This window comes from Pristiophorus japonicus, chromosome 18 (genome assembly GCF_044704955.1).
Source record: "Pristiophorus japonicus isolate sPriJap1 chromosome 18, sPriJap1.hap1, whole genome shotgun sequence".
Taxonomy (NCBI): Eukaryota; Metazoa; Chordata; class Chondrichthyes; family Pristiophoridae; genus Pristiophorus; species Pristiophorus japonicus.
The window spans coordinates 15855418-15881441 of record NC_091994.1 but is presented as its reverse complement, the minus strand read 5'-3'; the positions used below and the strand labels follow the sequence as shown (position 1 = coordinate 15881441).

At 45.9% G+C, this 26024-nt stretch overlaps 1 protein-coding gene across 2 annotated transcripts in view; it reads left to right on the top strand.

The window, feature by feature from the left end:
- LOC139228567 (transducin-like enhancer protein 1) overlaps nucleotides 1-26024 on the top strand; it is a 158188-nt gene that overhangs the window by 6648 nt on the left and 125516 nt on the right. For both annotated transcript variants that reach the window (XM_070859693.1, XM_070859692.1), the window contains exons 2-4: nucleotides 2075-2187; nucleotides 10988-11051; nucleotides 24452-24496. In XM_070859693.1, the coding sequence (XP_070715794.1) occupies nucleotides 2075-2187; nucleotides 10988-11051; nucleotides 24452-24496 (222 nt within the window). The remainder of the gene's footprint in view (nucleotides 1-2074; nucleotides 2188-10987; nucleotides 11052-24451; nucleotides 24497-26024) is intronic.

Genomic DNA, 26024 nt, shown 5'->3' with positions numbered 1-26024 from the left:
ATCTGTTTTAGAGATTTACATTTACATTTACATAAATATAGATATTTACATAGTGACACAGCTGTGTTGGTGGAACAATATTAATACCCAAGCTGTACCAGTTTTGATTGATTGGGGTTTCAGGTATTTCTTGGCTTTCTTGCCCTTGTTGCTGCTCATACCTATACCTATAGCAACCTATCCGTCCATTCAGCAGTTGCTGGGAAGACAGATGAGCATACCCCAAGCATCCTCCAGTCTTTTGACGCCAGTCTTCCGCCCAACACAATTGGCGAGTATAGTTTTTATAGGGTGAAAAGATGATGCGTTTTTCCTTCTGCTTGTAGGCAATCCGTGTGAAAAGAATTGGGACTCTTGACAATGTTGTGGGACGAGTTTAAAAGCTAGCTACTGATGGGATTTAAAGCAATGCCTTGAGTGACATGAAGCAATTGTCTTGCCGCACTGCGTTACTGGTAGTACAGTTTTTCGACTTATTTTTAATTTAATGGCCTCTCCACGGGTCAGGATGGGAACTTCCCTTGAGTACAATATACGAAACAAGTGAAATGAAGATTTGATTTATTTCAACTGTAACTGAATCTTCCTCAATTAATTTTCCCCTAATTTCATGCTGCAGCATTCTGGTAAGTGGCTGTACACCAGACGCGAGTATAGACGGCACGAGTTGTTGAGTTATTTGGGTGGGGCATCACAGCTGAGCCCATCCTGGCTAGATGTCTGTCGGGATGCCAATAAGGGCCACTGGATGGAGATGAGGAATCAGAGCTTTGGCTACCTTCCACTTCCTTTCTCTTTTGTTTAACCCCTTCTTTCCTCTCTCCCTCCGCCAATTAACATCCTGGGGGGAGCCCCCTGAACTCGTCACTGACAGAGGGGTATTGAGCCTGGGATCTTCCTGCATGGCTGTTCCATACCAATCGGGTGCATATGAGGAGAGACTGGATCGACTGGGCCTGTATTCACTGGAGTTTAGAAGGATGAGAGGGGATCTCGTAGAAACATATAATATTCTGACGGGACTGGACAGGTTAGATGCAGAAAGAATGTTCCCGATGTTGGGGAAGTCCAGAGCCAGGGGACACAGTCTAAGGATAAGGGGTAAGCCATTTAGGACTGAGATGAGGAGAAACTTCGTCACCCAGAGAGTGGTGAACCTGTGGAATTCCCTACCGCAGAGTTGTTGATGCAAGTTCATTGGCTATATTCGAGAGGGAGTTAGATATGGCCCTTACGGCTAAAGGGATCAAGGGGTATGGAGAGAAAGCAGGAAAGGGGTACTGAGGTGAATGATCAGCCATGATCTTATTGAATGGTGGTGCAGGCTCGAAGGGCCGAATGGCGTTTGTTTCTATGTTTCTATGTTTCTATATAATATTGATGGGATCCAGGTTGGTGCTAAGTAGGATGCACCATCAAGTCATTGAAGGTCATGCTTTAAAACGGTAAGAAGTGAACGGTTGGCCCTTTTTTAAGAGGGGCATCTAGAGATGCGGTGTGGTGAAAGAAATACTTGGATTTATATAGCGCCTTTCATGACCACTGGACGTCTCAAAGCGCTTTACAGCCAATAAAGTACTTTTGAAGTGTAGTCACTGTTTAAGGCTAATGTTTTAGAGTGGCCAAACTCCCATGGATGCTATTACTAGGTTCCTGAGGTGAGAACTCCTCCTAGTTCTACTGATTTGGCTGGGGTCCTCCATCTGCTGCATGTGCACAAATGGTAGGTACCTTCTGAACTGACCTATTTACCATGACTGCCTTCATGGTTACGTTTAACTACATGCTGGTCAGATGTGACTGCTGAGTTACCATGGTGGCCTACCTGCTAAACCAATATAAGAAACACATGGAAATGGTTCCAAATAGCAGGGATGTTCATAGATATCCTGTAGTCTGCCAGCAGGTTTCCATTCAGGAATTTTGCTAGAAATCTTGATTTAACAAAAAAAAATGGTGCCACTGTATAACGATTTAGTTGCTTTATTAAATTTTCCGAGCTTCTTTACCATTCATTGTGATCTCCGGCGGGTGATGTGCTTCTTGAATAAATCCCACTCTCTTTCTCTCCTAGGTACCACCATCCGCCACCCCAGCTGCAGCGTCCCAAACGTTAAAATTCACCTTCCCAGAAACATTGGATCGGATTAAAGAAGAATTCCAGTTTCTGCAGGCACAGTACCACAGGTATGGATGGATGGATGATCCTTCCCAGCTGAAACTGTCAACCATCTATCTATGTTTGCTGGAATCCCCTGCAGTTTAAGTGCCTATACGTCACTTCGACACAAGGGGGCACTGTTTTCACATGCTGTGGCTTCTTTTTAGTGGCTTGGAAACCATTTAATTACAAGATGAAATCTGTACTTAAGTAAGGCAAAACGTGAAGACCGATGCAGTTCTTGCTTCCCTCCTCCCTCCCCACCTTGCCCATGTGGCTTTTGAGAGCAAATCAATGTATTATTGTTGCATCAGATTAGAGCCCACAGTCTCTGATGTTCTTGGACGCTTGCAACTTGTTTGGGGGGAAAAAAAAATCTGTGCTGTTCCATTCTATTTTAGGTCGTCATTAATCCTCACATTTAAAAGGGCCTTTAAGGGATCATGTGTCAGTCTTTTTTTTAAAAGCTCAGAGGAGGAAGGAAATGTAGGTTTGGCATTGTTTGAATGTATACAGCGCATATCTTGTGACTCAGCCCGTGTGTGTGTGTGTGTGTGTGTGTGTGTTTAATTCCTGGATGCTAGTTATTGCACGTGGTGGAACTGATGCAGGTCTCGAGGGGTTTATCTGTAGGCTGCAAAAGTGCCTTCGCCACTGTTTCCATATTTTCTTTGTTTGTTTGAGGGGGGGGGGGGGGGGAAGATAACGAGGAGAGGTTTTTTGGCGGGGGCTGGGAGATAGTGAGGAGAGGGTGTGTGGCAGAAGGAATGAATTGTGCTTCTCAAGGTTCATGAGTTGGGTAATATTCTCTCGTAAACAATTAATGACGCTCACTGATCTCACTTAATGACTGTCTTTGGGAAAACGATCCCAAGCTACGCTTTGTCAAAATACAGACAGATGTAGACTGGAGGCTGCCCTTGACTGCACACTGCTCCTGTCCGGGGTTCGGGTGGAATTGTTCCTGTCTTGACACATCTTCCCATAATTTGGACTCGACTGATGTGTCCAGCAGGCGTTTGACGTGCCCCTCTCGCTTCCTTAAGATAGTGTTGCTCCTTCGGCAGCTGCTTGCTATTACTATGTACATAATAAACCAGTGACGTCAGCAGATCAGAGCATCATTAGCATATAATTAGTGCGGCTCTAGGAAGGCGTATTATAATTTAATGGCTTGATGTGCATTAATTTGCCATGCTGTAAACATTTTGTACATCACACTCAATTAAAGCTCCTCCATTTAGCGTCAACTGGAAGGCTAGTGTGTCAACAACTTAAAATATTAGACGAGAGGTCTGGGATTTGAAACAGCTCGTGTAATGATTGAGAGGACAGAGGAACAGCAACCCGTTCAGAATTGCTATTTTCCCCTTTTCCCCCCCACCACTTTTTTTCTGTTCGCTTGTCAAGAAATAAATAAAAGCAGAATATGCTGCAGTGCACAGCAGGTCAGTCAGTAACTATAAACGGAAAAGAGGAGCTAATGCATGTGGGGGAGGGGGGTGGACCTCATCGTCAGTTGCAGGTCAATTTCATAATTGATTCATCTATTTTTTTTCTTCTTCCTGAGCTAGCAGTGAGGCCATACGGTAAATGGAGATTAGGGGAACATTTAAGATTTCAATTACGCAAATGTAAATGGCAGGTGGGAAGGGAGGGGATTTGTGTATATTATAACATAAATCTGTCGGAATGCCCAGAAAGGTGGTCAAGTCGGTGTTGGTGACGGGGAAGTGTGGAGAAAGGGCGGAGCGATGTTGCAGCGGGCGGGGGGGGGGGGGGGGGGGGGGCAGGGGGAGAGAAACATTTGGATGGTGCTGTGCTGTAACTGAGCCTGCTTGAGTACATTGTACGGTAGCTCCGCTGATTATGGTTGCACATTTCGGACAAGTGGTTCTGGAGCTCTGTAAATACTTATTTATCTTTGAATTAGGCCTCTCTGCAGATAGTCTGATTCTATTCCTGCCCTTCCAACAAAAATGTTTAAAATCCAAACCATGAGTGTCCTTCCAAAATTGAACCGTTCATTATCTGGCCGGTAATTTTGATTTTTCTTTTTAAATTTCCATTTGTGCAGCTGACCACGACTGTCGGCTGCACTTTGTGTGGGTATAGAGGCCATTCAACAAATCCATCCCTTTTGCCAATGGGCTGTGTGTTTTTGTTTGGCTGGGGAAGAATTGTGAATAAAAGCAAAATGTTGCTGATATTTCCACAGATGTCAGCATCTGCTTCAATAAGGGGGTGCACTTGGCTGCTGATGGAAGAGTCGACCTTGACTCAAACTGGTCGAGAGTCCACTGCTCGGAAAAGGGTGAACAGCAAACTCAAAACCGACGTTGGGGTGCTTTTAAAAACTTAAAGGATGCTAAATATTTGTCTGGGGCATTCAAAATGCAGTGGACACTATCCTGGGAGAGTTGTGGAGGTACCTGTGGGAGATCTTTGACAATCCAAATGGCCTCTTGTTTTTGATTATTCTGATGCAATGTGAAGCCCACTGATTTCAAAATCCAATGGTCCAACATAAGAAATAAGAGCAGGAGCAGGAGTCGGCCATACGGCCCCTCGAGCCTGCTCTGCCATTCAATAAGATCATGGCTGATCATCGACCTCCACTCCACTTTCCCGCTCGATCTCCATGTCTCTTGATTTTCCCATGACTCCAAAAATCTATCTCTATATATCGGCATCCACAGTCCTCTGGGGCAGAGAATTCCAAAGATTCACAACCCTTTGAATGAAGAAATTCCTCATCTGTCTTAAATGGCTGACCCCTTATCCTGAGACACTGCCCCCTAGTTCTAGACACTCCAGCCAGGGGAAACAACCTCAGCAACTACCCTGTCAATCCCCTAACCATTCCCCATCAGGTATATTGTCGTCTTTTCTCCACTTCAGACCTTCCTCCGGGCCCTTGCATCTAAGGCAATTTCCAGACCTCTGCCAATGCTACCTTTTGAGCTGGCTGGGGCATCATGGTAAATGTTGCCAGCCTCCACTCTCCGCCCAGATCCTCGCTAGCTGGGTGTGTGGTTTGCAGAATACACCCTCTCTTATTGCAGCCCTGTCTCTGACCACCTTCTGTCTAGAGACACACTCTGTTGGGTGGGGGGGCTGCTGAGCCTTACACAATTTACCATGGTGCTTTGGTGATGCGTCTGCTTTTGGCCCGGCAGGATGATCTCTGCCTCCATTTGGTGCCTCCACAGCAGTACTGATGTGGTCGCCAAGATTAAAAAAAAAAAAAAATTGGTTCATGGGATGTGGGCATCGCTGGCAAGACCAACATTTATTGCCCTTGAGAAGGTGGTGGTGAGCCACCTTCTTGAACCACTGCAGTCTGTGAGGTGAAGTAACTCCCACAGTGTTGGGGAGGGAGTTCCAGGATTTTGACCCAGAGACAATGAAGGAACGGCGATATATTTCCAAGTCAGGACGGTGTGTGTGACTTGTAGTTGATGGTGCTCCCACGCGCCTGCGACCCATGTCCTTCTAGGTGGTAGAGGTCACGGGTTTGGGAGGTACTGTTGACGAAGCCTTGGCGAGTTGCTGCAGTGCATCTTGTAGATGGTACACACTGCAGTCATGGTGCGCCGGTGGTGGAGGGAAGATGGGAGTAAGGGAATGCAACCCTTTTCCAACATTTCAGTGCACAGTACCAGAGTCTTGGCTCTGTGCTGAGTTTGTGGATCTCAGCCAGAAGGGTGGGGGTGGGGTCATGGGCTGCTATGACTGCTCTAAACACATGGAGGAGGAGGAGGAGGAGGAGTAATGGTGCAAGGGTGGGGAAGTGGGACTAGCTGAGTTGCCCTTGGAGAGCTGGCATGGGCCAAATGGCCTCCTGTGGTGTAACCGTTCTATGATGGTATGCTGCTTTGTTTTTTCATCTGTTTCCTTTTTTATTTTCTTCGCCCCTGCCCCCAGTCCAGAGGTGTGTGACTGCCTTGCCTGAGATCAGCAAACTTTGACCTGGGACCCACACCCGCCAGTGCCTTTACCTACTAGGCTGGGGTGGGGGGGGGAGGAAAAGAAAATCTCATTATTTGACATTCTTGGCCTTCATTACTCTTGGAGTTCCAGAAGTGATTTTGTGCATCTCCTATTCATGTTACTATTTCCAGCAGTGGTGTGGGCAGATGTGAATCTGTGGAGTCAGACGCTGGCCTTTCACCTGTGGGGCACTGGGTTCAAATTCATCCCAGACTAACTAGATGAAAGTCTCGTCAGGAGTGTGAAATTACCTGGGGCAGTCTCAATCCATAGGCCCACAGCACTGAACTGCCCAGAGTTTAGCAGTAAATTCATAAGCTCAGTCAGAGAGGCCACAGGATGGCTTGGCCGAGAGACAGATAGTTAGTGAGTGCTTTTCTGAGAAGAAGCATATCTTTGGGGGCAGCGTAGAGGGAACTTTTACAAGCATGATGAGCCCGCTATAAATTATAGGGCACTGGCTTCAGTGTTTGAAGTGGGTTTCTGTTCGATTAGGTGCTATACTGTATTGTGACCTGCGATTGCTTGAAGTTGCTGGATGCCTGAAATGAAAATTTCATTCCCGAAAGCTCACGACCCCTCTCTCTGATGAGCAGTTTATAAAAAAAAAAGCGCACTTTTTTTTTAAAGAAACAGAAATGTAAACCCAGGTTCCCTGTGCTTGCTATCTCGTCTGAATTAAATGAGGTCATCAGAATTTGAGGACATTACCTGCAGCTGAAAATTGAAACCAATCCCTTCCAGTCCATCTTTTTCAAGAAGACATGACCCCGTGGGATTTTACAGTTGATCACGATGTGATGTTGAGATTTGATCGCTGCACTGGCCTTCTGATAATCTAAAGACAGAATGTAGAATGTGCCAGTTTTATCTCAACGCCTTCAATTTGTTTTTGGAGGGGGGTTGGGGGGAGGCGCGCGGAATTGGCTGCAGAGCAATTTTCAAGGGATGCTGGCCAAGCATTGCAGACTCGATGGATACAGCACGCACTGATGCATCTAGTACCAGAAACCCACTTCAAACATTGAAGCCCGAGACCTATGGAGTACAAAAGCAGAGACGTCCTGCTACAACTGTACAGGGTACACAAGTACTGTGTACAGTTTTGGTCTCCATATTTAAGGAAGGATATACTTGCATTGGAGGCTGTTCAGAGAAGGTTCACTAGGTTGATTCCAGAGATGAGGGGATTGTAGGTTGGGCCTATAATCATTGGAGTTCAGGTGATCTTGTCAAAACATAAGATAATGAGGGGGCTCGACAAGGTGGATGCAGAGAGTATATTTCCACTCATGGGGGAAACTAAAACTAGAAGACGTAGTCTCAGAATAAGGGGCTGTGCATTTAAAACTGAGATGAGGAGGAATTTTGTCTGAGGGTTGTAGATCTACGGAATTCTCTGCATCAGAGAGCGGTGGAGGCTGGAACATTGAAGGTGGAGATACAGATTTTTGAGCGATGAGGGAATAAAGGGTTATGTGGAGCGGGCAGGAAAGTGGAGCTGAGTCCATGATCAGATCAGTCATAATATTAAATGGCAGAGCAGGCTCGAGTGGCCAAATGGCCTACTCCTGCTCCTGTTTCCTATGTTTTTATGCTGCTTTCCAAACTGCTAGGTCCTAAAAACCCAGACAAATCAGCAACAACAACAATTGCATTTATATAGCGCCTTTAACGTAGGGAAACGTCCCAAGGCTCTTCACAGAAGTATTATGAGAGAAAAAATTTGACACTGAGCTGCATAAATATAAATTAGTGCAGGTGACCAAAAGCTTGGTCAAAGAGGTATGTTTTAAGGAATGTCTTGAAGGAGGGCAGACGTGTTTATGCAGGGAAGTCCCGAGCTTGGGGCCTAGGCAACCAAAGGCACGGCCACCAATAGTTGAGCGATTTTATAATCTGGGATGCTCCAGTGAACAGAATTAGGAGTGCAGACATCTCAGGCGGGGGGGGGCGGGGTTATGGAACTGGTGGACATTAGAGATGGGGGCGAGGCCATGGAGGGATTTGAAAACCAGGATGAGAATTTTGAAATTGAGCTGTTACTTAACCGGAAGCCTATGTAGGCCAGCGAGCACTGGGGTGATAGGTGAGCGGGACTTGGTGCGAGTTAGGACATGGGCAGCCAAGTTTTGGCTCACCTCTAGTTTATGGAGGGTAGAATGTGGGAATCCAGCCAGGAGTGTATTGGAATAGTCGGGTCTAGAGGTAATCAAGCAGCACAGAAACCCTAGTGCATGAAACAGTGTCGTGAGAAATGGAGACTGTCGCCAGGGCCAGAATGTCAGGCGTTCCAGGCTACAATTGGTCCATGTGCTGTAGTGTGAACGTTGGCGCTCAGCACAACCGCACCGCCCACTCACGCACCTTTCCTGAATGTGGCAAGTCCTGTTTAGGTAGAATTGCTTTTGGCTCCCTTCCATGTGGCCATTATTCAGATACAAGCCTGGGCAGCAAGTCCTGGCAGACTATCCAGCGAAAACCAGGATGAGAATTTAGAAATCGAGCCAGTGTCCTGTCTACATGCCTCTATCTCCAGCGAGTGTCGCTGGAAGTTGGTTAGAAACTTTCATCCATGCCTTTGTTGCCTCTCGACTTGACTACTCCAACGCACTCCTGGCTGGCCTCCCACATTCTACCCTACACGAACTTGAAGTCATCCAAAACTTGGCTGCCTGTGCCCTAACTCGCACCAAGTCCTGCTCACCCATCACCCCTGTGCTCGCTGACCCACATTGGCTGCCAGTTAAGCAATGGCTCGATTTCAAAATTCTCGTCCTTGTTTACAAATCCCTCCATAGCCTTGCCCCTCCCTATCTCTGTAATCCCCTTCAGCCCCACCCCCAGGATATCTGCGCTCCTCAAATTCTTTCCCCTTGAACATCCCTGATTATAACTGCTCAACCGTCGGTGGCCGTGATTTCAGCTGCCCGGGCTCTAAACTCTGGAACTCCCTCCCTAAACCTCTCCGCTTCTCTACCTCTCTTTTCCCCCCCTTCAAAACGCTCCTTAAAACCTACCTCTTTGACCAAGCTTTTAGTCATCTGCTGTAATTTCTTCTTTGGCTCTGACAAATGTATTTTTTGTCTCTTGTGAAGCGTTTTGGGATGTTTTACTACGTTAAAGGCACTATATAAATATAAGTTGTTGTTGAGAATCCTGGTATTCTCTTTCCCCTCCCTCCCCTCACCCGCTCAATGGGCCCAGAGACGAAGACCACGCTCTTGGACCTGTTTAATTCCACTCATTTTGGCTTTAAGCTGCTGTGTGCTTTAAGTTGCCTCTCACTGAAAAGTAAAATAAACACCACTTCATTTATTTAAGGGGTCTGAAATCTGTCTTGCTCTTTCTGGTCATTTTAAATCTCACTCCTAATATTTCTCTTGACAGCTCGGCTGTTGTCTAGACTGAGCGTAATTTAGGACAGACTGGGGCCTAGACCTAGGTTCTCCTGGGTCTGAATGGATTAGATCTTTGTTATATGGTTCATTTACCTGTGGGGAGAAGGAAAGAGATGTAGAACGATGTTGTCTCTTTGTTAAATAATCCGTACTGATTTATTTTTGAAATCTGGCTCTGATATCAAAGGTTCCATTTTAATAGTGAACAGTTTCTTGCAGTGAATCTATTCCACCTGCTGCTGCCTTTGAGTGAACAAACTGCCTAAGCTTAATGGCTTTCTATGAAGCCTCATTAACCTTTTTAGCCCTGAAAGCTGGGACAAGGAGGTGAGGGAGAGAACCAAGGAGCATCAATTGCAGTGACTAGCATTTAAAATACTCCGATGGAGACGTGGGCTTGATGAACAAAATCTGTCTCCTTTTGTGTTTTAATTTTGGTAATGTCATGAGATCCTTGCTGCTGAAAGCAGGGATTGTCGGCCCCGCATTCAAATTTCCTCATGGACTTTATTGTTTAAGGCAAGCTAATAGGGCTGGGTGTTTTATAAAAAAAAAAAAATTAATAGATAAATTTGGGTGAAGGGTATCCAAGCCAAGGTTGAATAGATTAGGAAGGGCAGCTGAATGCTGAAGTAACGATTTGACGACATTAGGCTTAGTTTGCTGACCTTGAATGCCACAGAATCTTGCAGCACAGGAGGCCACCATTCGGCCCATCGTGCCTGTGCTGGCTCTTTGAAAGAGCGATCCAATTTGTCCCAACTCCCCTGCCCTTTCCCCATAGCTCTGCAAATTTTTCCTTTTTCAAGTATGCATCCAATTCCCCAATGAAAGTTACTATTGAATCTTTCTGCTACCCTTTTGGGTAGTGCATTCCAGATCATAAACTCACTTTTTATTTGTTTTAAATTCTCATCTTTCCTCTCCTCTTCCCCCCCCCCCCCCCTTTTGTCAATTACCTTAAATCGGCATCCTCTGGTTATTGCAAGCATGTAGATTGTAGAGTGAAGGGGGAGGGGAGGATTTTCTCTCCAGTTAAGATCCTGGGGAGGCAGTACAAGATAGGACAATGAGTCTTGAGGAAATAGAGGCTGAAAGCTCTTGAGATTGCAGATTGGGAGCTCGAGGGAATAAAGAAGGTTCAAGAGCAACCACTGTGGGTAGTATTGATGAGCAGTTGAGATTAGAGCCTCGAGGTAAGGAAAGGGTTTTCTTGTCTGCTGTCCAGAAGTGTGAAGGATGTATAATGATTTTGAGGTGGTAGTGCTGAAAATGTCTTGCATATCAATTTTATCCCTTACAAAATTGGGGGGGGGGGGGGGGGAGAGAGAAAGAGAGGGGGCGCTGGGGGTAGAGAAAGTGTTTTTTGGGGGGAGTGGGTGTAGGGAAACCATTTAAAATGTTTTCTGACATTCCTTTCCTTATTTTCAAGCCTTAAGATGGAATGTGAAAAACTGGCCAGTGAAAAGACCGAGATGCAGCGACATTACGTGATGGTGAGCACAAGACCTTCTGTAAGAGTTGTACAATGTAGCATTGTGTTGCACCAATTCATAAAATGGCATATTAAGGCAAAAGTTGAAAACGAAATGACTGAACAATGTCTTGATCTCTCTTCTAATTAAATATAGTAATAAGGTTACTGGTACAACGGGCTTGTAACAGATATATCTATAAGACTTCCTGTTTGTCATGTCCATTTCATGTCTCTTTCACAATTCAGTAACGCCATGTGACGTTGCTAATGTGTAAAATGGAATGGTAACACTGTACCTCCTATGACTTAGCAAACATTAACACTTGCTATTCAGTCCTCCAGCCACTGCTGGCACTGTAGTATGGGTTGTTTAGGTCTGTCTGCATTTTTGGCCCATTATAATGAACGCAACTAAAAGATGTACTGGGGCTGAAATTGTTCCCCAACTTAAAAAGTTGAGCACCTACTGTTTTCTTTCCTCCGCCCCAATCCATGTACGTGTCGCATCGCGCTGACTAGTCACAACGTCCCGCCCCTTCAGTTAAAGGGGAGCGCCGCTGCAAACTCTGCAGCCATGGTAGTGGCACCCACTGGGCCACCAGGGAGGGTTTTGGTCGGGACAGCGGTCCGCAGGGGAAAGCTGTCGGGGGCACCGAGCGGGGCCGATCCGCCTCCACGGGGCAATTTCCCGCGGGGCCGAAAGGGAGCTGTTGGGGCGGCAGCGTGGGGGGGGGGGGGGGAAATGGAGGGCAATTTCAGAACTGCCGGTGACTCTGCACCGACTGAGCAGCGAGCCCATACCAACCCGTGGCTGTCTCTTTGAGGCGGTCAATGCTCTTAAAGAAAGGGGCAATTTTGGCCCCGTACTATTTCTTCAGATTCACCACATACAAGCCAACATTAAAAACTGACCACTGAGCAAACAGTAAGACCACCAGAAACCGTCCCACAACCAGTGAAAATGAAGAGTTCAACTGAGTGCAGTGGACACAGGCTTGTCGTGATTTAAGTTGTAGATCTACCCAATGTTGCATCGCTTTATTAGAGGGGAAAAAAATTCTAAAGTACACCAAAGAGCAGTTTGCAGCAATGATAGAATTGGAGCTTGCTGATTATTGAATGGAGTGCTGAAGGCATGAGATTTATTTCCACGGGTGACTCTGGAACCATTCCCAAAACATTTTGACACTTTATTTGGTGCGGTTTACCGACATTTTTGAGCCTACTCTGCAGCCTGTATCCTATCCCACACGAAGTCCTGCTTACCCAGCACTCCTGTCCTTGCTGGCTTACATTGCCTCCCACTCCTTCAATTTAAAATTCTCGTCCCTTCACGGCCTTGCAGTTCCCTACTTCTAGAACCTGCTCCAGAACTCTGACTCGGGCCTCTTGTGTAATTCCCCCCCTCCCTTCGCCCTCACCATTGGCAGCCATGGCTTCAGTTACATAGGCCCCAGGCTCTGGAATGACCTCTCTGAAATCTTCTACCTCTCCCCCTTCCCCCCCCCCCCCCCCCCCCCACCCCTCTTCTCCTTTTTTTTTAAACCATCTTCAAGCCAACTTTTTTTTGACCAAGCTTTTGATCAACCTTCTTAACGTATATCTCCCTTTGGCTCGTCAGCCACTTTGTCTTGTGCCTCTGAAGTGCCTTGAAATGTTTTTCCACGTTCTAGGTGCTATATAAATACAAGTGGTTGCTGTACTGTAGTTCAGACATTCAAGCCAAAAATAATTTCTCTTGGAATCATTGGCAGGTATTTTAAATACGAAAATAAATATAGTTGCCAGGACTTCAGTACAACTTTGCAGGGTGCAGGAAATCTGACCCCAGCTATATCATTTGTGAACACATACATACAATAATCCATCATACAATTATCCAAACAGCCGTGCATTCTACGGCCACTAACTGAAGTGGTTCACTGTCTGAGCCTGACCCTAGAGCAGCCCAGGAGCAGGTGTGGGATTACATGAAATGCAGGTGTGCTGATTTAACTACTGTAAATAAATAACTTTGCAGGCCCAGAAAATTTGATAAGCCAAATATAAACCTTGTGCCACATAAAAAAAAAAAGTTAGACTGAAAGTGATTGGCTAAGCTGCTGGTATGCCCAACAACAGGACGAATAAGGATGAGCCCATGTCATTTACACAGAACCCTTAAGACTGAGTTCTGATGGGTCACGTCTTTTCCCTCTGCCTTTTCTTCTTTCAGATGTTAATTGGTGCATTTCAAACAACTTTTTTTAATATGAGGCTGGAAATTGCCGTTGATAATGATAGACGAATGCGAAGCAAGCTTGTAGGATAGCCTTCTGTCTGCTATTTTTAAGAGGTTAACCTAATTTTAAAGAACATAAGAAGTAGGAGCAGGAGTAGGCCATTTGGCCCCTCGAGCCAGCTCTGCCATTCAATAAGATCATGGCTGATCTGATCTTGGCCTCAACTCCACTTTCCTGCCTGTTCCCCATAACCCTTGACTTCCTTGCAGTTTAAAAATCTGCACCTCCACCTTAAATAAATTCAATGACCCAGCCTCCACAGCTCTTGGGGGTAAAGAATTCCAAAGATTTACGACCCTCAGAGAAGAAATTCCTCCAGCTCCATTTTAAATGGGCACCCCCTGATTCTGAAACTATGCCCCCTAGTTTTAGATTCCCCCACGAGGGCAAACAGCCTCTCCATCTGCAAGGTGAGTTAACCTCCTCCCCATTGAGTAAAGTATTAAACATTCATCTGCTATTGCCCAATAGATCCAATGCATCACCAGCGATGGGGGTAACAATAAGTGGGCTGTTGACCCCTCTCTCTCTCCGAGCCTCTCTTGTCTGCAGCTCCTCTTCCGTTATTATGCAGAAGCGGGGTTTGCCCATTCTAGATGCCTGGTCTTTCTGTGGGGGAGGGGAGCAAATCCACGTGAACGCATTACTGGCGTAAATGTACACAACTCTCTCGAGCTGGTCTCTTGTGTTAGGACTGAATTATATTGGGTATTGTGAACCAGTTGAAATATTCTTTAAGCTCCATCTCCTGGCTTCAAATTGAACGAGATTGCTGGCATGAATCTTGTTTTCCTTGGTAACAGTTTGCAGGAAAATGGGCAATCTGTATGGAGTGGATTTAAACATTGGGTTCTTTAAACTAGAGCCCATAAGCCCTTGGCAATTTGGGCTACAAAGCTCAGGCAACTCCATCTATTTCGGTATTTCTTCCTGGCTGGTTTGCCCTGTATGAATTTTATGGGCCTGAATGTTTGGAAAGGGCTGTTCTTAATGCCATTGCTTCACTGATGGCCAAATTCTAAATGGGAACATCACATCTGTTGGTATTGGCAGGTTGGGATACATGCAAATTAATAGGAACATTCATTTTAAACTTTTCGTGTGTGGTTTAGGAGTCTCCATGGTGTGCAGCTAATTGGCAGCCGAGGCCAAAATGCTTGGACACTCCTGTCGTAATTGCTCATGATGTGTATTTAATTGGACTCTGCCTCTGGAAGGACGATGGCACAGTTGGTGTGGGAAATTGGGCCATGTGTTTTTCTCAGGAAAATGGTTGAGCACATTATTTGGGTACATGACCTTTTCCCCCCACCACCCCCCAAGATGTCATCTGCATTTCTTTTTGACCGGTGATTGCGAGGTTCAGAAGTGGAAAACCCTGTCTTTTCCTTCCGTTTGAACATTTGCAACTTGACCAAATAGTTCCTTCTGCAGAATAATGAGCAATACATGGGCAGTCCACTGCAGCGGTCTTGTGCTATATCATGGTGACTAGGCGAGGCTTTGGATACCAGCTTGAAATTAGAGAGCAATTAAAGATGGGGGTCAAAGGAGTTTAAGTTGGTGTAAACTTATGGACATCTTGGTTGTAAATTCATCTAATTTAACATGATTCATGACCATTTATTGTGCTGTGGTTGTGATGTATGGTAATATTAAAAATAAATAAATAAGGCCTACATGAAGAAAATGCCCAGGAATCACACTTTATGGAGCACTGAACATAATATCTGAATGGTGGGCCATGTCTACTGTCGCCCATAGAGAATCAGTGTGCTATAACTTGTCCAGAGTCTGAAAGCAGGGCCTTGCCCATAAACATAAGGCAATGGACCCAGAAGAAAATAACTTAAACTGCTCTCTTGCAAAGTGTTTTTTAAAAAAAAAAAGTGTGTTCAGTGGACAACAACAACGACGTATTTATATAACGCATTTAAGGTAGTAAAACATCCCAGGCACTTCACAGGGGTGTTATAAGACAAAACAATAAATTTGACTCCGTGCCACATAAGATGAAATTACAGCAGCTGACCAAAAGCTTGGTCAAAGAGGTCGGTTTTAAGGAGTGTCGTGAAGGAGGAAAGAGAGGCGGAGAAGTTTAGGGAGGGAGTTAGAGCTTGGGGCCCAGGCAGCTGAAGGTACGGCCACCAATGGTTGAGCAGGGATGCTCGAGGGCAGAATTTGAGGAGTGCAAACATCTGGGGTGGGGGGGAAAGGAGTTGAGTCAGAAGGAGATTAGAGATGGAGAGGGGTGAGGCCATGGAAAGATTTGGAAACTAGGATGAGAATTTTGAAATCGAGGTGTTGCTTAACTGGGAGCCAATGTAGGACATGAGCGGATTGCCCAAAAAGATAGTGGCAGGCCATCACCTTGAACTGCTGCAGTTCTCTTATGACGTGCTCCTATGCTGGTATTGGGGAATTCCAGGATTTAGATTCTGCGACAATAAAGGGATAGGATTATATTAGGGTGACCATATGTTCCTGTTTTCCGGGGACAGTCTCCTGATGAGGTACTGTGTCACCGGGCAAACAATGACCCTTGATGATTCCCGGCTTCACAAAACTCACCCCTGGGCGGTAACCGCCCCCCCCCCCCCCCCCCCCATCCGAGCTATTGGTTTGCGGCTCTAAGGCTAAACAGCAAGTAAACAGCCAGAGTGACTTGCTTGGCATGCCCAACTGGGCGATCTTTTCTCCGCATGTGCCGGTTGTTTGAGCTTCTGGCAGGGCTCGTGCTGCTGGATTGTCCGTGCCAGAAGTTCCTGGGAGTGTGGCAAACGGTGTGGGTTAGGGAGAGGCCATGGGGGGCCTGGTCACTGTGGGGGGGGGGGGGGGGTAAACTACTCCTAGACACTGGGGGGGGGGGTGGCGTGGAATATCAGGTATCTGAATGTGCCTCAATAGTGTGACGTCAAATCTGCGGTAATGATATGCACATTTGTAGTATGTATGTGCAATTGTTAAAATATAGGCTGCTATTTCACTCGGCAGCACAACCTCCATTTTCCGTCCTGGCTACTTTGCTATGCTCCCACCCTGTGTGTCCCCGGATTCAGTTTAGAAAATATGGTCATCCTGGAATATATATATTTTTTTTATTCGTTGCCAATCTTTCCAATTCTTTGTCAAATCACAAACGCCAGAGGTCACCTTGCACACATCAAGGATCACTCTGCGCCAATGCTCTTAGCCAAAAGGCCTAGAGCCACTGCACCGTTCCTGGAAGTACTGCAATACCAAGTTCGTGCCATGGAGGTGGATGGGTCAGGCCCCCCACACACCTCCGTGGAGGTGGATGGGTCAAGCCACCCCACCCACCTCCCATTTCCAAAAAGCATAGGAGAATCACCTTCCTGATCCAGGGAGAACCACGTTGGGGTCATGGTTACTCCCCTGTCAGGTCAGTTACGCATGATCTTAGCCAAAAGGTGCATCCTGGAATATATGCCCAAGTCTGGATGGTGTGTGACTTTGCAGAGAACTTGTCGGTGAGCGTGTTCCCATGATGATAATGCTGCTCTTGCACCTCTCGGTGGCAGAGGTCAACTGGGTTGTTGAAGTAAGCTTGGTTTGGACCTGCATCGTTATGCAGAAAGTGAGTAGAAATCCAGGTGGCTCGTTCCTATCTCGAAATCCGAGCACGTCAAAGCCAAGCAGTGTGGTTTTTTTTTTTAAACCCTCCCAAGAGGTTGTCTTGCACAGCTTTAAGCTTGCTGAGGTACAACTCCAGCCAAAAGTGTTAACGCTGTCCATTCGACCACCAGAGAACTTCTATGTTTAAAATACAAATTCATAGGAAGTTATAAAGAGGCAAGATGGACATAGCCCTTTGCATCAAAAATTAGCTGGTACAAACGAGGAACTGTAAATCTGGAGGGGGAAAAAGCACTAGAAACACTCGGCAGGTTAGGCAGTATCTGGAGACATGTTGACATTTCAGGTATTGAACCAACTCGAGTTTTGATGGCTGGGTTCATACTTGAAATGTCAAATTGTCGGTTCCCTCCACAGATGCTGCCTGACTTGTGTTTCCAGCTTTTATTTGGGGGGGGGGGGGAGGGAAGAAGAGAGGGGAGGGTTTATTTATTGAACGTTCGTGGCTGGTGGATCCTTCATGCACCGAGCTCTGATAACCCTGCACCTTCAGTCAACCGACCTGTGCTAACTTCTGCCAGAAAACAAAATACACAGGTGGGTGCCTGAGACTGTGAGGGAACTGTTTAGACAGCACAATGAACACCCTCCCCCAAACCCCGGGCCTAAAATTCGGCCTTGTACCTAGTGCTTCTGAACTGAAGGCTGAAATTGTCGGGAGAGCCGGAATTAATGTGTGGGGACAGACGCGTGGCAAAGTGTGATTGGAAAAAGTAGGCTAGCTGGCCCTGGAACAAGGGTGCAGTGTCACTTGAACGGCTTCCAGTAGCCTTCAGCTCATGAAGGAATTCCCAAGTTTTCCATAGAAATTCAGCATGTAAACCACCTACGAATTAAAACAATTTTTCCCTATTTGGGGGGGGAAAAAAGTGTCTCCTGAAGTTTCAGCTATTTTTGGAAGTTCGAGAGGGAGATATGGTAATTTTCTTAAGCATACTGCTGTTTGCTTTGGATAAAGTAAAGCATGACTGAAAGATGTGGCAGCAACAATCTCTTGTGGTGTTTTTTGGCAGATACTCTTCTCCAAAGGGTTCAAAAAAAGCTGGGCTAAGTCCATCTCCCACCCGATAATGATTGACGCACAAGTCAAAGTTAGATAAGTATTTGTTAAAGGAGGGGGTCCTGAGCCAAGAGCTTAGATGGCTTTAAAAGGCAAGTATTCTCCTTAGGATGTTGACACTTGGCACACTGCCAGACTTGTAAACAGAGGTGTGCAATGACGCATCAAAGTACAGCATGTTGTACTTTTTATTAAAACCCAATTTGAAAGTTGTCTGCCAGTGCCAAAAAAATAAATTGCAGTAGTTTGCGCTGGAGCAGTTTTATAGCGATTTTTATCGTTTTCTCCAGTGGCCAATTCAGAGGCTGCTGTAGCAGGTAATGCTCATTCCCTGGAAACGGTGACTGGGTCCCTTGTAGGATAACTGGCATACAGTAGGGATTAGAAAGGAAACTGTTCAAATCCTGCCATGACCTTGCCCCTCCCTATCTCTGTAACCTCCTACAGGCCGCTGTGAAGCCTGCATTCCTTCAGCTCTGGCCCCTTGTGGAACCTCCCACTTCTTTTGTCACACCATTGTGCCTTCAGCTGTCTAGGCCCTCGGGAATTCTATCCCCAAACCTCTTCACCTCTCCACCTTTAAGTGCTTAAAACCTGCTGCTTTGACCACAAAATGCTGGATATACTCAACAGGTTAGGCAGCATAGAGAGAGCGGGGGGGTTGGGGAGACAGAATTGACATTGTAGGCTGATGACTTTTTTGTCAGACTTTGGTCACCAGCATTTTGCCTTAATGTTGTCTCCTTTGGCTTGGTGTCCATTTTGCCTGATTACGCTCTTAAGGTACCTTTTGAATGTTTTACTACGTTAAAGGTGCTATATATAAATGCTTGTAGTGGTAGGAGGGGATGTTGAGTCTGGGGGTGGGATGGATTGGAAGTTAGGGTCTATAGGCAATGAATTGAGTGGGTTAAATGTTGGAGTCCTAAAGTATTCAAATTTGATTAATGCAATTTTGAGGTAGATGGAGGAAATAGGGAAAAAGTACACTTTGGAGTAATGTTCCGGCTAAGCTGCATGGCTACGCAGCAATGCGGAAATCCCATGCAGGCCGCTCAGACTTTTCAACTGGAATAACTGCACGTGTGCAAAAAATTTGATTGGGCCGCGCAACCAGTTAAAGGCACCCAAAAAATGACGGGGAAGTTTGCGTGGGACTTTCTTGGACTGAGGTTATGCTCAAGTCACGTAATTGTTGGCTCAGCTTCCATTTGTGTTTTGAAGCTTGAAGGTATAGACGCACGTTAATTTGCTTTAATGCCCTACTTGGCTCAGTTGGTGGTATTCTCACCACTTGCTCCAGAAGATCAAGTCCCAACACGGTGTGCTCATGTTCAAGGCTGACACTCCAGTGCGGCTGAGGAAATGCTGCATTGTTGAAGGTGCTGCCTTTTAAATAAGACTTTGGGGTAAAGTTTGCAATAGGTTGCGCTGGTTTTTCCAGCGTACTTCACCCTAAACCAGCGCAAAAGCTTCGAGGAATTTCATGCGCACATTGCGTCCAACGTAAATAGAGTTGCCGCGATTTTTTTGTGCTGATGTAAAAGTTTATGGAAGCCGGCCCTACCCACAAAACTAGCACGGCTACAGATCAAATCCATTAGCATGGCGAGTTTCTCCTAATTGCCCCATTTCCAGCCCTTCGAGGAGGCTCTTAAAATTAAATTGTTTTTTTTTTTAGGCACAAGGGCACTTGTCTTTAAATATGAAATTTAATTTACTAACACTGACTCGTGTACACTAATGAAACTAGTAAATGGTTCTGGTTATTCCAGTTACACTCAGGTGGTGGATTGGACACTCTTTTATTAAAAATGCATATTTTTTTGTGATCTACCTGTTTTCAGCTCTTAAGACTGCACTGGGTTACCACTCTTAAATATAAACGGAATATTTTTTTAATGCAAGGGAGGGGAAAAAAATAAACACTACGTTGTAAAACACTGCCCGATTGCACTGGTGCATGAACAGTTTTAAGTTTGTGATTATGCAAATAATTTGAGTGGCAACTTGAACCGTAACTGCACCTCGGGAAAACTAGTGCAAATTGTGTCCGGATTGTCAATTGCGCCCAAAGCAGAAACTCTATCCCTTTATACCCAGGGTCCCATCCCCTTGCTCCCATTTCAGGTGAAGATTAACAATCACACTATTTGAAGAAGAGTAGGGAATTCTTAGTGTCCTGCCTAACGTGCTTCTCTCAACCAAAACCAATAAATAAAACGAGTTGATTGATCATTCATTGAGAAGAATGCTTAAGTTTTCCTTTCTAACACTCCAATTTGAAGAAGTTCATTGTTTGAAAGGTGCTCTGCAATGGTGAGGCAACGAGAGTACCATGTCCAGTTCTGGGCACCACATTTCAGGAAGGATGTGAGGTCTTCAAGAGCAGAAAAGATTGCGATTTCAGTTACATTGATGGACTGGAGAAGCTGGGGCTGTTCTCCTTGGAGCAGAGGAGATTTGTTCGAGGTGCTCAAAATCATGAGGGGCCGGGACAGAGTAGATAGAGAGAAACTGTTCCCATTGGCAGAAGGGTTGCGAACCAGAGGACACAGATTTAAGGTGATTGGCAAAAGAACCAAAGGTGACCTAAGAGGGAACTCTTTTATGCAGCGAGTGGTTAAGTTCTGGAATGCACTGCCTGAAAGGGTGGTGGAGACGGACTCAATTTTATCTTTCAAAAGTGAGTTGGATAAGTATCTGAAGGAAAATAAATTTGCAGGGCTACAGGGAAAGGACGGGGGACTGGGACTAGCTGAGAGTTGGCACGGGTTTGAATGGCTGCCTTCCGTGGTGTAATCATTCTGAGTCTATTTAAGATTCAAATTGGGGCCTATCATCACTGGGAAAGTAAGGTCCTACTTTTAATTTCAATAGTATATCTATCTGTGTGTTCCATAATCTCATGATGTGATTGTAGTGATGCATCAAACAGTTAAGCCAGATAACTTCCATAGTTGATGAGAAAAGGACCACTATGCCAGAAAATTAATCTTGTTCAGCATAGGAATTGCAAATAATTATTTTTTAGATAATGTCTATTGTAAAAATTGTTCTTGGTGCTTAATACATTTGACAATTCTCATCATTTTCAAATCCCTCCATGGCCTCGCCCCTCCCTATCTCTATAATCCCCCCCCCCATCTCAGTGGTGTCTGCACTCCTCTACTTCTGCCCTCTTGACCATCGCTGATTATAATCGCTCAACCATTGGTGGCCCTGCCTTCTGTTGCCTGGGCCCCAAGCTCTGGAACTCTCTGCCTAAGCCTCTCTGCCTCTCTACCTTGCTTTCCTCCTTCAAGATGCTCCTTAAAACATACCTCTTTGACTAAGCTTTTGGTCTCCAGCCCTAATTTCTACTTGTGCGGCTCGGTGTCAAATATTTTATCTCCTAATACTCCTGTGAAGTGCCTTGGGACATTCCACTGTGAACATAAAAACATAAATAGGAACAGGAGTAGGCCATATGGCCCCTCGAGCCTGCTCCGCCATTCAGTAAGATCATGGCTGATCTGATCGTGGGCTCTGCTTCCCCGCCCGCTCCCCTTATCCCATTATCTTTTAAGAAACTGTCTATTTCTGTCTTAAATTTATTCAATGTCCCAGCTTCCACAGCTCTCTGAGGCAGCAAGTTCCACAGATTCACAACCCTCAGAGGAAATTTCTCCTCATCTCAGTTTTAAATGGGCGGCCCCCTATTCTAAGATCATGCCCTCTAGTTCTAGTCTCCCCCATCAGTGGAAACATCCTCTCTGCATCCACCTTGTCAAGCCCCCTCATAATCTTATACATTTCGATATGATCACCTCTCATTCTTCTGAATGCCAATGAGTCGAGGCCCAACCTACTTAACCTTTCCTCATAAGTCAACCCTCTGATCCCCGGAATCAACCTAGTGAACCTTCTCTGAACTGCCTCCAAAGCAAGTATATCCTTTCGTAAATATGGAAACCAAAACTGTGCGCAGTATTCCAGGTGTGGCCTCACCGATACCTTGTATAGCTGTAGCAAGACTTCCCTGCTTTTATACTCCATCCCCTTTGCAATAAAGGCCAAGATACCATTTGCCTTCCTGATCACTTGCTGTACCCGCATACTATCCTTTTGTGTTTCATGCACAAGTACCCCCCAGGTCCTGATGTACTGCAGCACTTTGCACAATCTTTCTCCATTTCAATAATAACTTACTCAGAATTTTTTTTTCTGCACAAGTGCATGACACTTTCCAACATTATACTCCATCTGCCAAATTTTTGCCCACTCACTTAGCCTGTCTGTCCTTTTGCAGATTTTTTGCGACCTAACACATTGCTTTTCTTCCCATCTTTGTATTGTCAGCAAACTTGGCTACATTACACTCGGTCCCTTCTTCCAAGTTGTTAATATAGATTGTAAATAGTTGGGGTCCCAGCACTGATCCCTGCGGCACCCCACTAGTTACTGGTTGCCAACCAGAGAATGAACCGTTTATCCCGACTCTCTGTTCTGTTAGTTAGCCAATCCTCTATCCATGCTAATATATTACCACCAACCCCGTGAACTTTTATCTTGTGCAGTAACCTTTTATGTGGCACCTTGTCAAATGCCTTCTGGAAGTCCAAATACACCACATCGGCTGGTTCCCCTTTTTCCACCCTGTTTGTTACATCCTCAAAGAATTCCAGCAAATTTGTCAAACATGACGTCCCCTTCACTAAAGGTGCTATATAAATACAAATTGTTGTTAAAGCCTAAAATGAAGTCTGCCGCATTCCAAAGGCAAGGCGGCTCTCTTGGAGACGCAGGATGGAACCATGGGCTGTGTTACCTGACCCATGCCCTTTAATTTGACCTAGCTATCAAGGCACTCTTGGGACATGGGGGCTCTGGGGGTATTCTGAAACACAGAAGCCAAAAATGAGGTTTTTATTTTAAAAAGTAAATTTAAACTTGGAAAAATGTGACCCTGGACTTTGCGTGGAAGTGGAGTTGGACACGCTCTGTTTCCGGGAACCAAATATTTGAAATAATTGCTTACATCTTCTACCTCCCACATTCTGGCTCCACCAAGAAGGGACAATCTACTTCTTTCATTGTCTGCTTGTGTTTTTAGTGCTGTTAAAGTGAGCCAAACTCCAGCCTTCCAGTCTTTATGCCTGGCTATGGTTGTTGTCTATTATTGACGAGTGAGCATGAGGATAGGATTTTGGGGGCGGAGGTTTTGGTACAAGAGGAAATCCCACGCCGGACAAACCTCCTGATGATGCTTGGGGGAGGGGGGGGGCGGGTGCCAAAATTGTGCATCGCTGGAAATGAGGCACACTCATCCCCTTTCTAGTGTTTTTAACCGTGCTGTGGATGCAGTGGCCTATTGAGCGAGGTTCCGCTCATTGGCTTTTTTTTTCCTCCGGCGGTCCGGACGTCGCTCATAAAGGGGCCTGTCGTGCGGCGGTGAGGACACTAGAGGGGCGGGGCGGAAGTTGGGGGTAGTGTCGTGTCTGCTGCTGTCAGTCATCAGTGTAGCGCTGATGACATCATCATCGGCATCGCGTCACCGCGGCTCTCCCCTTCACTTAAAGGGGAGAGCCTGCGCGATTTTAAAAGTTCAGTCCACTGGGCCACCAGGGAGGGTTTCGGCTGGGCCAGCGGCCTGGCACCCAAGAGGGTGTGCCAGGCTGCCTGTTGGTGGCCCGGCCAAACCCGGGGGCACAATTGTCGGCCCAGTCATGGAAGTCGGCCAACAAAAAAAAAACATGGCAGCGGGAGTGCGCCCTCCCCTTTAATGGGAGCCGCACCGCCATTTTAGAAGGCCACAGCCTCACTGGACCGCCTGAGAAAAGCAGCTTTTGGCAGCGCCCATTGGGAGGAACATTTTCTCCGGTGGAATTACATCGGTGGTGTGCACTCAGCTGACGTATTTAGGATGGATCGGCAGCAGCGGAGCGGTAAGGGTGAGGGGGGAGCGGGTCATCGCTGGGATACCACAGGAGCGGAATTTTGATAATGGCGGCCATTGCTCTCCGCAGCATGGCCGCCAGTTTCCGGTGGAAAGGGGCAATTTCAGCCCCTCAATGTCCAGGCGTGTGTGTGTTTTTTTACTTGGCAATTTAGGCGACACACTGGAGAGCTAGGAGGACGTCTGAAACTGAGCTGAACTACGATATGAGTCAGAACCTCAGTCCCAAGTCTGATTGCTTAATCTAACAATTCTCGTTATGTTCATCTCTGTTTGCAATAAACTCCTTAGAGTTGTGTGAATTTGAAAATGTTGCTGAACTCGTGTGATGTCTTCTGAATTAAATGGGTTGACCAGTGGTTAAAATCCCTCCATTCACGGTTTGCAGATTACCTCCTTTGTGTTGCATTAAAACCAGTATTTGTGGCTTTTACTTTTGAATGTTTGTTGCTCTGCTAATGTGTGGTTTTGTTTTATTTCAGTACTATGAGATGTCATATGGCCTCAATCTTGAGATGCATAAACAAGTAAGTACAAGAGGAAATGAAAGCCTTTGATGAGGTTAATGAATGGAATAATTGCCTGTCATCTGCAGTTCACACACGAAACCAAGGATATGTGGGTAGCATGAATGTAAATCAGTATTTGGTTTTGCAATTCCTCCTCCAAAGCTTGGCCTGCAAGGCCTAGACGTTGGCAGATGGCTGTTTCACATTCATTTTGGAAGAATTGTGTTTTTGTAATGATAGGAAACAGTTTTTCTGGTAATTATAGAACAGATGGGAGGGAGTGGGGTGGAAAGCGAGAGACTCAAGTCAGCAAATTGCAGTCAGCAAATTGCAGTCAGCAGACCCTTCAATTTTAAGGGGGAGATGGTGAGATAATCTGTTTGCTACTTGCTGGACATTTTAAATGTAAAATTCATATTACTTCTAAAATGGCTTTATTTGATCATGTGGTTAGTGCATGCATGTACTGGGCCCAGAAGAGGCGAGGGCCTAGGGGCAGCACGAGCCAGCCCACACTGTGATATGTGTGCGCACGAGATCCGTGCAGCAGAACAGGTCTCCAGTCATCTTGGATAACCCTTGCCACTGGACCAAGACCTAGCTCTGTCAAGCCCGTGTGGTGGCTGGTGTGCAACGGCACCCCACGTTAAAAATATTTTAAAAATCCACGCACAGGCATCTTCCATCCTTCAGGATGTAGTTCAGGACCTGGAATATTAGGTCCTTCATAGAAACACGTGAGAATTTATCCTTTTTTTGGCGTGGAAGCAAGTCATCCTTGTTTCAAGAGACTGCCTATGATGATGTACTGTTTGTGTAAAATCTAGTGAAGACTGACTTATGTTGTCTTCCAGTGTTCTTCCTTCTCTGAAGGTGGGAATGGTTTCCCAGGTGTCTTCGGTTACCTCCCCCATCTAGCCATCGCCATTCTTCTTGCATAACTCAACATGGCATATGTTGACGGGCCATCCTTACCGAGCAAAATCCGCTCACTTGATATCCAGGAACCCCTGCTGGATGCGTATGGCTACTAATGAAGAGTAGGATCCCAGCTCGGACACTTTGAACATAGGAAGGACCTATTTCCCATAACAGAGGGGTCAACAACCCAGGGGCCAATGATTTAAAGTGATTGGTCGGTTTAGAGGGGGGAATTTTCTTCACCCAGTGGTGGGGGTCTGGAACTCACTGTCTGAAAGGGTGGTCGAGGCAGAAACTCTCATAGCATTTAAAAAGTACTTGGATGTGCACTTGAAGTGCCATAATCTACAGAGCTACGGACCAAAAGCTGGAAAGTGGGATTAGGCTGGATAGCTGTTTGTTGGCCGGCGTGGATACAATGGGCCAAAATGGCCTCCTACCGTGCTGTAAATTTCTATAATTCTAGATTCTATGAACATTATTTAGTGCAATCGTCTTCCATTCTCTCCCCTCGCTTTTCTCTCGCTAACTCACCTGCGATCTGTTTCCTCAGCATAGACCAGAATCGAACCTAGGGGCTTGTGTGGTTTAATTCACCACCTAGTACCAGTTTTGTGCTGAGGAC